Raw genomic sequence first — 14605 nt, 5'->3', positions numbered from 1 at the left:
GTTTGAAGAGACCCAATGATAACATGTGTTTTTCAATAAATTCACAGTAGATACAGTAACTAATTTTTTCTTAGTTGGATTTACTCAGTCTAATCTGTTACAATCTAACCTCTTTTAATCTAGTACATTGGTTTCTGCAACTTGGAGTTTATTAGTCCTACTTCAGTTAACTGACGGACTCTTTTGAAACTTCAAATATTTTACTTAATCACACCTTATAATCATTCATGTAGCTAATAGAAATAAAGAATCTTTTAAGATTTATTTGTACTATTGTTATTGCAAAATATCATTTGTATTGTAACAGTGTTATTGCTGTTTGGAGCAAAGAACTCTTCCATTGTATGAAAATTCAATCATATTTAGAAGTACTCTACAAATTAAAATTGTGTATTTCATCAGTATTTATTTATTTTAAAAAAAACAGTATAATTGCATTAAGCAACATGGTTTGAAGCTGGAATATCCTCTCTATTGTACTACTAGGTTCACCAAGAAAATGAGGATTGGACTTGCTTTGAGCAGTCAGCAAGTCTTGATATCAAGTCTTTTTTTGGGTTTGAAAGTACTGTTGAAAAGATAGCAATGAAACAATATGCCAGCAGTATAAAAAAGGTACGTGAATTAAAGACATTTAATTTTGCCTCTGTTATACTTGGCGCCTGTATTATGATGTAGGTATAACCTAGGCATGAAGAAAGTGCAAAAACTATCAAATCTGTTTGACATGATTATTTACATTATTTAGTTTTATGTTGTTTTAACCTTTTAACATCATTGTAAAATATGTAGATGTCTCTCTTATAATTACTTTTTCAAATTATAGTGGAATGATTTAAACTTTTTAATAGAACTACAAGCAGAATAGCTGATTTTATAGCTGTCCAAGTCAACCCTTTCTCTGATTTGGTTAGTATGTTGTTGTTATGTAGGAGTGATTTGTTAATACAGGTACACTGTTTGCTTCACTAATACTATTTCTTTATAGTCCAAAATGTTCTTCTTCAGAGGAAGTCTGGTTACTCCTGGTAATGCCTACTTATAGCTTCTTGTATAATTACTTCAGAACATAGAACAATACAGCACGATATGGGCCCTTTGGCCCACAACATTGTGCTGACCTATATGATGCCACTGCATGATAAAACTTAACTCTTTCCTCCTATACAGTCCATAGCTCTCTACGTTTTTATATCCATGTGCCTGCCTAGGAGTCTTTTAAATGTTCCTATTGTATCAGCCTTTATCACCATCCTCAGGAATCTATCACTTTCTGTGTAAAAGACTAACTACCTCTGATATCGCCCCTATGCTTTCATAGAACATAGAATAGTACAGCACAGTACAGGCTCTTGGGCCCACAATGTTGTGTCGACCCTCAAACCCTGCCTCCCATATAAGCCCCCACCTTAAAGTCCTCCATATACCTGTCTAGTAGTCTCTTAAACTTCACTAGTGTATCTGCCTCCACCACTGACTCAGGCAGTGCATTCCACGCACCAACCACTCTCTGAGTATAAAACCTTCCTCTAATATCCCCCTTGAACTTCCCACCCCTTACCTTAAAGCCATGTCCTCTTGTATTGAACAGTGGTACCCTGAGGAAGAGGCGCTGGCTATCCACTCTATCTCTTCTTCTTCTTATCTTGTACACCTCTATCATGTCTCCTCTCATCCTCCTTCTCTCCAAAGAGTAAAGCCCTAGCTCCCTTAATCTCTGATCATAACACATACTCTCTAAACCAGGCAGCATCCTGGTAAGTCTCCTCTGTACCCTTTCCAATGCTTCCACATCCTTCCTATAGTGAGGTGACCAGAACTGGACACGGTACTCCAAGTGTGGCCTAACCAGAGTTTTATAGAGCTGCATCATTACATCGCGACTCTTAAACTCTATCCCTCGACTTATGAAAGCTAACACCCCATAAGCTTTCTTAACTACCCTACCCTTTCCTTAATCAGATGTCCTCTGGTATTGGCCATTGCTGCTCAGGAGAAGAAAGACGCTGGCTGTCCACTCTATCTCTGCCTCTCATAATCTTATACACCTCTAGCAAATTACCTCTTATTCCCACAACAGTATGCTCAATGCACCTGGCAACCCTCTGAATTGCAATCAAGGGATGCAAATTGCTGCAGGCTGCTAAAACTCAATCCCATTGCACCATAAGGCATTTACTTTCCATCTCAGTGATTTTCATTTCCACAACAATCAAAAGTGATTAACATGTTTTGTTCATTGTTTATGAATAATACCTTGGAAGGCTTTTCTCTCAGACAGTAATTCAGTTCATTGATTTGTCTAGAATAAAAGATGACAAAACATTTTCAACACTCAGGGAACTGCGTGCCATTGAAGATGCTCATGTTTTTAAAATAATTTAATTTTTTCCTCTGGATAACTGAAATTTAAAGTATATTATAGTCAGGTACAAAAGAATACAGACAAATTGGAGATGATGCTTACATATCTTTTATTATTAACCTTTCACACCAAGTTCCTTGTTTATAAATTGATATTGAATAATGCATAACAATTTAATCTTCTGGGTTTTGACCATTAGCGTGCTATGTTTGTACATTTTATAGGGGAAAGAAATAATTGAGTATTACCTGAAGCAACTGGAAGAAGAAGGAATTACCCATGTACCACGTTGGTCACCAATGGTCAAAGTTAACACAGAAAAGTCAATTCCTGCCCAGAAACTGACATCCTCTCCAGCTGTAGCCATACCTAGTCGGGGTGATGCAGTTAGAAAGGAAGAACATGTTAATAAGGACTTGATTGCTGGTTCCAATAATTCACCTGACTCTCTCTCAGGAACTCCAGATGGTAAACACTATAATTCAGTTGCAAGTTTCTTTTACATGTTTATATTTATCATTGTGCATTCTAAAATTATATCATGTACACTTATTGTGTTCAGGCTTGAATGAGAAGCAGTAATGTGTTTATCCTAAATGTTAAAAGAAACACTTTGAGCAATGTAATTGGAATAAATTATGTTTGCTAAGCTCATTTAGTTCAAAAATGTTGATGTGAAATACTAAGGTATTAATTGTTTTTATTTGTCAGAAATGTATATTAACAAGTATTGGATTTTCAAATTAAAAAGAACGAGCTCCCTTAATTTATGTATAATTACTTTAAATTGTGTTCTAGATAAATTGGATGCTGATTATATCCAGCGTTATCTGGGTGATTTGACACCACTACAAGAGAGCTGTCTTATTAGACTTCGCACTTGGCTTCAAGAAGCACACAAGGGCAAGGTAAAGATTTAACTGTCAGAATGATCTGCATTGGGTTATTTTGATCTGGAACCTAAACCATCAGTGTTGTCTTCCTAATAGCAAACAATTGCTTCATTCTCAGTTCTTTAATTAAATTGATGTTGCTGAATTTTGTATTATAGTATTGATTTCAGCTAAACAAAATATTCTCAATGATAATTTATTACTCTGGGCCATTACTAAATATGAGATGACTGTGTGCGCAGGCTTATTCTGTTTACTAGATGAGATGAACCTGATTGGTTAATTTCTGTCATTGTCTAATTTGAACATGATTTTTAAACAGAAGGCTTTCTATTTTAATCTATGGTGCGCCTTGTTATAACCTACTTCTGTTGATATGACTTTATAATACCGTGTAATAAAATGTAATTAATGCACAAAATATGAATTCTTTATATACATTGTAGTTTCCTGAAACTTTATTGCAAATTAAATATAATTATTAATTCTGTAACTTAAATTTTGAACAGCAAATCCTTACAGTTATAAACCTATTGAAAATCTTTCAAGGTGTATTAAGCTAGATTTGATTCTGTATCTAATTTAGCTGCTCAAAAATTTGCTTATTTTTCAAATATTCCTAATCGTAAAATTAAAAATCTATTACATCATTGGGGTAGACACAATAAATACGTGTACATATTTCTAAAAATCACAACTTTCTGACAGTCACACTTTCTTAATCCTTCCAGAACACCAATAATATGTCGAAGTGCTTCAGTTTATATTTTGCCCTGTCTGTTTTCTGTTTCTATGGCTATGCAGCCATTGTATTGCATATTGTATTGTTTCCCAGTTTTCATGCACAAAATTTAAACAATTTTAAAACATTTTCCTGGCAGTCCTTTTTTTAAGAAGCAGTATTTGTATTATATTCATGAGTCTGCAACTAACTGTATAATTTGGATGCAAAGCTATGTAACTTGGATAAACAATTGATCATTTGAACATTTTTTTTGAAACATTTAAGTTTCTTTGCAGTTAAAAGGAAAATTAATATTTCATAATTGCAACTTCACAGATTCCTAAGGATGAGCACATTCTGCGGTTCTTGAGAGCACGAGATTTCAATATTGATAAAGCAAGAGAGCTTCTGTGCCAGTCTTTGACATGGCGCAAACAGCACAAAGTGGACTATCTCTTGGAGACTTGGACACCACCTCAAGTGTTGCCTGATTATTACACAGGAGGCTGGCATCACCATGACAGAGGTTACACAAAATGTTACCTTGCATATTACACTAGGTTCTTAGAATGTATTTTGAAAGGCTGTCTGCTAAAAAAAAAAGATCTAAATCCTATTAAACACAAATAATTTAAAAACATCAGTGGCTTTGTACATAAACACACAAGTTCTTACTGGCCTTTACACCGCTGGCATTTAGGGGCGACACTGAAGGGCCTCCATCTTTGCCTGTCCATACCATCGCACACAGATCTAGAAGGGTTCTTCATTGCAGTTTCCGTAACAGTTTTATTTTAGGGTTGTTAGTCCTGAGCTGAACCCGCGAACCTGGAGTACTAGTGGACCACTCTTGGTCTAGCTTCTACCCTTTGATCTGTTTAGCATGGGTGACCCTACTAAGAGCCAAAGCATAAAGCTCTGACTCCAGCCAACATAGTTCTCTGGACACGCATGCCTCCAAACCCTACAAGATTGTGGGCACAAAATAATCTGCAGATGCTGGGGTCAAAGCAACACTCACAACACGCTGGAGGAACTCAGCAGGTCGGGCAGCATCCGTGGAAAAGATCGGTCGACGTTTATTTTCCACGGATGCTGCCCGACCTGCTGAGTTCCTCCAGCGTGTTGTGAATGTTACAAGATTGTGGCCCTCTTGGTTTATAGTTTTATGAAAGAAATGTTTCTTTTAAGTTACTACAGTACGTTATGGACAGAACCATAAGATCAGTAGCAGAGCATAAAATCATGGCTCAAATTTTCTTTCTATTATAAGTCTAAAGTGAGTTTTATTTTGGTAATTGTGTGTTTCTTGTTTTGGAATGTTTAGATGGGAGAGAGGAAGTTGTACTACTGAGTTTGGTCTAATTCCACTTTTTACATTAATAATGTTGAGATCCCTTATCTTAAAAAAAAACTTAAGATAGAAATTGAACTGCAAATGATAAGAATTAATAAACATTTTCATGATGATTTATCTAAGGTGATACTGCATTGCCTGTCACTTCTGTTTTGTACATTTAGGTGCATTTTGATTATTGTCTATATTGAGAAATTCTGTCTTAACCTGGAATATTTTCAATGACTCATCCCCTGCAATTCTTTGGGTGGGAGAATTCCAAAGAGTCACGAAAGAGAAGAAATTACTGTTCAACTCTGTCCTTATTTGGGATTGTGCCCGATCGTACTGGATTTCCCAGTGAGCATTTACCCAGTCAAGTCCCTTAGTATCTTGTATTTCAATAAGATCACCTGACGCTTGTCTAAACCCTGGTGCATTTAGTTCCAGCTTGCTCAGGTTTTCCTCATAAGACAATCCACACTGAGAATCTTGGTCTAAACTGCTTCCAGTACAGTTAAATATGAAGCCCAATTTGATCATTCTTATATTGTGTAAGTTGTTGATTCATTAAACTGATGTGCCAAGGCTAGATTTGTGAAAGCAACCGTTGATAGGAAGCATATTGTCAAATTTATTACTGACTATAATTGCTAAATGCTTCAATTAGCTGCTCTGAAATAAGAAGCTAAACCATAAAGAGCTTTTACTATCTAATTCATTGGCATGTTTTTGTCTTAGTTTTTCATATTGAAGGAGGGAGGATCTGAAATCTATTACCTAACTTTTCAGCGGCTTGAAATCTTTTAAAATCATTCCATTTAAATTTTGCTATTAGTAACCAGAGCAAGTAATATAATCATACAATTTGTTTTTAAACAGATGGGAGACCCCTATATATTTTACGACTTGGACAAATGGATACCAAAGGTCTTGTCAGAGCACTCGGAGAGGAGGCACTGCTGCGGCATGTGAGTGCACTTTAATCATTAAATCTAATTTCATTATCTCTAGCATTATGAATACTGAATTAGTGTAGTTGAGCATTGTCAGCAAAAATATTATGAGGCACTTATTATTAAGAATTAATACATCCCATGCCACAGTACTTTAGCACACGGCTTTTATATATTAAGTGGTTTCTTCAAGTGGTGCTGTATGTGGAATCTTAATGATATGTGGCCATTATGACTAGAATTGAAACTTGTTAAGCTTATGCATGGGAGAGAATGGGGGGTGGGGATGTCATTTTAGTCTGCGCTGAATTTGGGCTCTGGTACAGGAAGGAAAAATTGTTTGCTGAAACACTATCCTGTTTAGCCCAACAAATTCTATTACTTAAGAATTTTATCATCTTTCTAATAAGAACTAATGCATGATTAATTGTTAGTAGCAATTTTATGATGGACACTTGAAGTAATTTGATTCAGTAATGAATTGTTCATTGAGCAGTTGTAAACATTTTGGTTTGATTAGCATGCTTTCTTTATATAAGATCATAAGGTACAGGAGCAGAATTAGGCTATTTGACCCATCGGAGTCTACTCCACTATTTCATCATGGCCCCCAAACTTCTGCCTTCTCCCCATATTTCTTTATGCCCTGTCTAATGAAGAATGTATCAACCTTTGCCTTAAATATAACCAGTGACTTGGCCTCCACAGCTGCCTGTGGCAACAGATTCCACAGATTCACCACTCTGGCTAATGAAATTCCTCCTTATCTCTGTTCTGAATGAACATCCCTCTATTCTGAGGCTGTGTCCATCACCGTAGGAAACATCCTCTCCACATACACTCTATTGAGGCCTTTCAGTATTCGATAGGTTTCAATGTCTCCCAGTGAGTACAGGCCCAGAACCATCAAACGCTTTTCATATGATAAACCTTTCGATTCTGGAATCATTTTCATGAACTTCCTTTGAACTCTCTCCAATGACAGCACATCCTTTCTTAGATAAGGGCCCCAAAACTACTCTCAATACTCCAAGTGAGGCCTCACCAGTGCCTTGTAAACCCTCAATATTACATCCTTGCTTTTATATTCTAGTCTTGTTGAAACGAATGTTAACATTGCATTTACCTTATTGGCCAATTATGTTAAGTACTACATTAAAATGAGCATTACAATTAATTAAAATTGCATGGTGAACTCCACAGCTTTTTTTGAAGCCCATTCATTTAATTTTTAAACAATGGCAATAAATTCAGATTTTGGCCCAAAGGGGTTTAAACTAAAGGAGAGCTTTTTTCAATAAATAGTGTGTGTAATTGTGCCAGGTCATCTTGAATCTAACTGGTGAACAAAGGTACCTGCCCAGCTGAGATAATACTGATCCAGTGGCTGGCAGAATTGACTATTTGTACCAGGAAATTGCAGGTGGTGTATCTTGCCCTTTTAACTCAGTGATACCATTTAAAATTAAATTTATCTAAAGTGTTTAAATAACTATTGGCGAATATATAAGTCTTTTAAGGTCTTTATTTTTTTAAAATTTAGGCAACATTAAGATTAAAATAAATCATCCAAATTTAATTGTCACTTTGTTCAAAGTGGAGACTCCACTCAATTAAGTGATGTTACACTCTTTGCACCAGCCTATAAAGCTGATGATCGGAACAAAGGAGTTTTGACCTGAAACATTAATTCTTTTCGGCTTCCTACAGATGTGATCTGACTTGCTGAGTATTTCTACCAATTTGCTTGTTAAATTTTAGATTTCCAGCATCTGCTGCTTTTTTTGAAGTTCATTCTTCTGGATCTGATTCTCTTTGTGGCATTTGATTTCTAACAAAATTGCCTGTTTTATTTGAATTCTTTGAGTGACTAAGAGCTTATTGACTTCAGTAACCCTAAACCAAAATTAAAGAAAAAATATAAACATACAGCATATAAAAATAAAAAAACTATAAACATTAAATGTGCATATAACTTTGCCTCCATGCAGATTTCTAAGATTATATCTCTTTAAAATCTGTAATATTAGTCAAAAGTGTTTAGAAAACAATGATACAATGTAGAGATTTTGCTGTAGTAATAATGATGAAACAGTGTTCACTGTTGTTTGTGACAGTAAGAGCTATTTTGGATTTCCGCACAGTCAGTTTAAAACAGAAAGGAAAAGTTGTGTCAATGGTTATATTTGAGGAGGTCAAACAGTTGAAGGAATTAATAGGGTAGCTAGAAAAACAATTTCTGGTAGGATATCTCAGAATAAGGGTGCATAACCTTAAAATCAGCTGATTGTAAGGATTACTTCAATGAAACTGATGAAATACTGGGAAGGTTTTCAACCAGTCACCATACTTGATCCACCCAGGCAATTAAGTTGAGGCAGTTAAGACTGATTTTCCTTAAATGAAAGGATTGAGGGGTAGAATACCAGGATGGGTAGATGGAGTTATAAAACACCTATATCCATGTTGGGCGCGTGTCCAAGTAGTTAAGGCGTTCGTCTAGTGATCTCAAGGTCGCTAGTTTGAGCCTCAGCTGTGGCAGCATGTTTGTGCCCTTAATCACACACTGCTGTAGTCTGTGCGAGGAGTGACGCCCCACACAGACTTCCAATATGCGCCTTGTAAGGCATGAAAATGCCCGATGCAGGCCTCTCATGGTCTGAGTTGACGTTCCCTCCCCTCCCTTCCTATATCCATGACTTAAGCTGTTGGATTAATCTGAAGGGTTTAAGTGGCACCAAAGAGAATTACATTTATTTGTAAGAACTGGTCAGGAGGTCTGGGCACTTCAAAGGTTTCAAAGGTACATTTAATGTCAGAAAATGTATATAATACACATCCTGAAATTCTTTTTCTTTGCAACCATCCATGAAGATAGAGGAGTGCCCCAAAGAATAAATGACAGTTAAATGTTAGAACCCCAAAGCCCCCCCCAGCTCCCCCCCCACATGCAGCAGCAAAGCAATGATCCCCCTCCCCCACCAGCAAAAAAAGCATTGGTGCCCCCCTCCCCTACCAAGCACTCAAATGTGCATCAAAGCATCAATTAAGACACAGACTTGCAGTACCTCAAAGACTACTCATTCACCTGGTAATTCAACATGCCACAGGCTCTCTTTCTCCCTGGTAAAGGAAAAAGAGGTATCTCCATTTCACAGCAAGAGGGGAAAACATAACAAACAACTCGCTGATTTATAATGCTCTGCCCAAAAAACTTGGGTCTCTGGGTACGCAGCCAGCAGCCAACTGGCTGCTTTCAATCTTCCATATGCTCCCACGAAACACCAGTTTCCTGCGGAGCCACCGGCCTCGAGTCTGCCCGCTTCCAGAGCCATGAAATCCGAGAATGCTGAAGGTCTGTCCTTGGTATATCAAATAGCGGCCAGTCGTGAGATGCCGAGAGTGGGTCCCGTTCCTGCAAAGAACCGAAGTCAGCATTTAATTCCAGGTCAAGGTCTTCAAAAGAACCTGAAAGGGAAAAATGGAGATAGAAATAGAGCTATTTCCGAACATGCAAACAAAGGAGTCGCCGTTAGGCTCCATCGTCCTTCGAAGCTCCTGAGCAGCTTTGATCTGAAATCTCAACCAGTACTTTGCCTCCCCAGATGCTGTTGACCTGCTGAGTTTATTTATTGCTGTGTGAAATTAGCTTTCAGTTCAAAAGAAAAATACAGAAAGTTTCTTTTTTTTTTGGACTGCAATAATAATTTTGGCCCTATGGTATTCTTGTTCCAAATCAGGTTCTGTCTATTAATGAAGAAGGATTAAGACGATGTGAAGAAAACACCAATGTGTTTGGAAGGCCTATCAGGTAATAGTAAGTTTCAACTTAGCACCACACAAACAGGAAGTTATTAACATTAGAATATCATAACACTTTTTATTAAAATTTTCTTTTATTAATAGCTCATGGACATGCTTGGTGGACTTAGAAGGTTTGAATATGAGACATCTTTGGCGACCTGGTGTTAAAGCATTGCTAAGAATCATTGAAGTTGTTGAAGCTAACTATCCAGAAACACTTGGTCGATTATTAATCCTCAGGGCGCCCAGAGTTTTTCCAGTACTTTGGACATTGGTAAGTTGTTAAATTGTTTGAGAAACCAATTTTACATTGTCTGTATTGAAATGTTTGCACTGCATATTCTCATTTTATATCCTCTTTTGCCTATAGGTCAGTCCTTTCATTGATGACAATACAAGAAAGAAATTCCTTATCTATGCAGGGAATGACTACCAAGGGCCTGGAGGGCTACTTGATTACATAGACAAAGAAATAATCCCTGATTTTCTTGGAGGCGAATGTGTGGTAAGAATCTACAATAACAAATCTGTTTTGATTTGTAGGTAACATGCCTAAAATGAAGTTTTAATATATGTGAAGACATTTGTCTAATATAGGCGATTGGAATGGAATGTAAAGGCACATGTGCAGGAAAACAAGCAGTTATTGATGAAATGTTTTTAAATTACTTTGGTGAAGACAACAGCAGAATTATGTCATGTACAATGGATTCCGATTAACTGGGGCAGGTGCTTATTGGCACAACTCTTAAAGAACAAAAACTGATTGAGAAAATAGGCAGGAGTCTACTAAATTGGGACAGGAGACTGTTGCCAAAAAGTTTCTAATAAGCATTAGTTGCTGTTAGGCATTACACCATGCTTGGGGTGACCAGTTTTTAAATAGATAATAAGACCTAAGATACAGGAGCAGGTTAGGCCATTTGGCCCATTGAGTCTGCTCCCTGATTTCATCATGGCTGATCCATTTCCACCTCAGCCCCAATGCTTGGTACAACATTGTGGGCTGAAGGGCCTGTAATGTGCTGTAGATTTCTGTATTCTATGTTCTAATCTTCTGACTTCTTCCCATAACCCCTCATGCCCTAACTAATCAAGAACCTATCAGCCTCTGCCATAAATATACCTTATGACTTGGCCTCCACAGCCACCTGTGGCAATGAATTTCACAATTTCACTACCTCTTAGCTGAGTAAATTACTCCTTATCTCTATTCTAAGTGGTCGTCCTTCTTTTCTGAGGCTGTGCCCTCTGGTCCTAGATTCACTCATGAATGGGATACATCGTCTCCAGGTTTACTCTACCTTGGCCTTTTAATATTCAATAGGTTTCATTGAGATTCCCCCGCTTCCATTCTTCTAAACTAAATTGAGTACAGGCCCAGAACCATCAAACGTTCCCCATATGGTAACCCTTTCATTCCCAGAATCATTCTTGTGAATCTCCTCTGAACCCTCTCCAATGTCAGCACATTGTTTCTTAGATAAGGGCCCCAAGCTGCTCACAGTACTCAGAGTGTGTCATTACCCATGCCTTATAAAGGCTCAACATTACATCCTTGCTTTTATATTCTAGTTCTTTTGAAATGAATGCTACGATTGCATTTGCCTTCCTCACCACCGACTCAACCTGCATTTAACCTTTAGGGAATACTGCAGCTCAGATTTTTGAATAATTTCCCCATTTAGAAAATAGTCCAGACCTTTCTTCCTTTTGTCAACTTGCATGGCCATACACTTCCCAACATTGTATTCCATCTGCTGCTGCTTTGCCCATTTTCTTAATTTGTCCCAAGTCCTTCCGCAACCTCCTTGCTTCCTAAACAGTACCTGGCCTTCTACCTATCTTCATGTCACCTGCAGATTTGGCCACAAAGCCATCAATTTTATCATCCAAATCATTGACATATAACATAAAAAGAACTGGTTCCAACACAGATCCCTGTGGAACACCACTAGTCTCTGGAGGTCACCCAGAAAGGGCTCCCTTTATTCCCACTTTTTACCTCATTCCAATTAGCCAGTTCTTGATCCATGCAGGTATCTTTATAATACTATTTGCTCTTAACTTGTTAAGCAGTCTTATGATTGGCACCTTTTAAAGGCCTTCTGAAAACCCTAGTGCACAACATCCACTGATTCTCCTTTATCTATCCTGCTTCAAAGAATACCTATGAATGAGTTGGACAGGATTTTCCCATAAAGAGTCCTTAATGACAAGTACCCTGAAACCATATCCTTCACAATCAACTCCAACATCTTCCCAATCACTGAGGTCAGACTAACTGGCCTATAATTTCCTTTCTTCTGCCTTTCTCCCTTCTAGAATAGTGATGTTTGTAATTTTCCAGTCCTCTGGAGCCATGCCAGAATCCTGATTTTTTTTTTTTTTTTTGGGAAGATTATTACTAATGCCTCCACTATCTCTTCAGCCACCTGTTTCAGAACCGTTGGGTGTAATCCACCTGGTCCAGCTAATTTATCTACCTTCACATCGTTCAGTTTAATATCTTTAATATTATTGGCTAGCTTACCTTCGTATTCCATCTTTTCCCTCTATGACTTTCTTAGTTGGTTTTAAAAGGCTTCCCAATCCTCTAACCTTCTACTAATTTTTGCTCTATTATAGACCCTCTCTTTGGCCTTTATGTTGGCATTGACTTCCCTTGTCAGCCATAGTTGTGTCATCCTCCTTTAGTTTGTGATATTCTTCTTTAGGATTTATCTATCCTCTGCCTTCCAAATTGCTCCCAGAAATTCCAGCCATTGCTGCTCTGCCGTCAACCCTGTTAGTGTTCCCTTGCATTTATCTCCCAAAAGTTCCTATCCTGACCCTCACTGGTACGTAGCACAGGCAGCAATCCAGAGATTACTACCCTGGCAATCCTGCTTTTCAGCCTTTTACCTAGCTCACTAAAATCTCTCTTCAGGATCTCCTCGACTTTCCTACCAGTGTCATTGGTGTCAATATGTGCCAAGACTTCTGGCTGCTCACTTTCCCCCTTTAGAATGCCGTGGACCCAATCCGAGATAACCCTGACACCTGGGAGGCACCATATCATCCCAGTGTATCCATCACATCCGCAGAATGTTGTCTCTATTCCTGTAACTATGGAATCTCCTATCTGCACTGCAGTCTTCTTCACCGCTGAGCCACAGCGCCAGAGACCCAACTTGCCCCGGGAGGTTGTTCCCTCTGAGCAGTATCCAAAACAGTATCCGAATCACCCAGTTACCTACCTCATGTAACCTGGAGGTGTGCATCTTCCTATCTTACACTTCCTCAGTCTCCTGTATGATCCAAATACCATCAAGCTGCAGTTCCAGTTCCTACACATATTCTCTGAGGATCTGCAGCTTGTTGCACCTGGTACAGATGTGGTTATCTAGGAGGCTGTAGGTCTGTCAAAACTCCCATATCTTACACAAAGAACATAACACTGCTCCTGGAGTCATTCTCACTGCTATAACTATGTCCTTACAGACAAGGAGTAAAGAATAAGAAGAAACATGCCAGATACTTAACTCGCACAAGCCTGATATCCTCTAAGCCTGATGAGCCAATGCTAAAACCTCCCCACTAGTCGCTCTGCTTGCTCCTGTCTTATTTTTATTCACCCTTGGTCATGAATCCCATTCACTGATTGGCCATTGTTCAAACTCCAAAAACAACCACTAATCACTGCTTTTTTAGTCTTCAGTCGTGGACCTGGGTGAAGTTGTCTCTTTTTCTCACGCTTCCCTTCATTGATTGGCTGCAGTTCAGACTCCAAATAATGTCAATTACGTGTGTTTGTATTCAAAAAGCAGTTGTGGTAGTTAGCGAGAAATAAGCAGTAAGTCGATTCAGTACTGTTGTGCTCACTGTGGTTTCAAGCATTCAGACTTGGACTTGGCAGTAATTACCAGGAATGAAATTGTAAAGATTTCACTATTTCAGGTTAGGAACTATGAAAAATTTGAAGGTATCCACAATGATCTTTAATGTTAAAATGATAAAGAAGTTTTGGAGGATGGAATCATAGAAAACATTATATGAAGGCATTCCCTTAACTGCATTAGATGTCTGTACTGATTTTGTTCATTTACAGTCAATTAAAAGAACAGGACAGCATACACTGGATGATTCCTACGTCATTAACTATTAGGAACTAATACACAGTTTTATGGTACGACAATAGTATTGGTAGTGTTTGTTCTGAAACTCATTTACATACAAAATTTGTTATTCAGTGAAATGGTAGCTTGTCTTTTTTTTATATCTTTTTAACTGTTTTCATGAAACTTTCCCAAATTGGGCAGCCACTTAATTGGGCCAAAATGTACTGGAACCTATGTGTCACGATTAACTGGAATCCACTGTATTTCAAATATTTCTTTATCTTATACTGTCTTCTGAAGGTCCTGATTATCATAAGTGTGGTGCAGTGCTTAATTAGTTTTGGAATAGATAACTTCAACTAGTATAAGTAACAGTATTATTTATTCTACAGGACAGCTTGTGTTGTCGGTTATGTTTCATTTATAG

The 14605-nt window shown here is 37.8% G+C and overlaps 1 protein-coding gene across 2 annotated transcripts in view; it reads left to right on the top strand.

The window, feature by feature from the left end:
* LOC140187043 (SEC14-like protein 1) overlaps nt 1-14605 on the top strand; it is a 60533-nt gene that overhangs the window by 37011 nt on the left and 8917 nt on the right. For both annotated transcript variants that reach the window (XM_072241932.1, XM_072241931.1), the window contains exons 5-12: nt 487-615; nt 2590-2833; nt 3164-3273; nt 4319-4508; nt 6201-6289; nt 10015-10085; nt 10181-10352; nt 10449-10583. In XM_072241932.1, the coding sequence (XP_072098033.1) occupies nt 487-615; nt 2590-2833; nt 3164-3273; nt 4319-4508; nt 6201-6289; nt 10015-10085; nt 10181-10352; nt 10449-10583 (1140 nt within the window). The remainder of the gene's footprint in view (nt 1-486; nt 616-2589; nt 2834-3163; nt 3274-4318; nt 4509-6200; nt 6290-10014; nt 10086-10180; nt 10353-10448; nt 10584-14605) is intronic.

The sequence above is a fragment of the Mobula birostris genome, chromosome 24 (genome assembly GCF_030028105.1).
Source record: "Mobula birostris isolate sMobBir1 chromosome 24, sMobBir1.hap1, whole genome shotgun sequence".
NCBI lineage: Eukaryota > Metazoa > Chordata > Chondrichthyes > Myliobatiformes > Myliobatidae > Mobula > Mobula birostris.
This window is presented reverse-complemented; position numbering and strand designations above follow the sequence as displayed.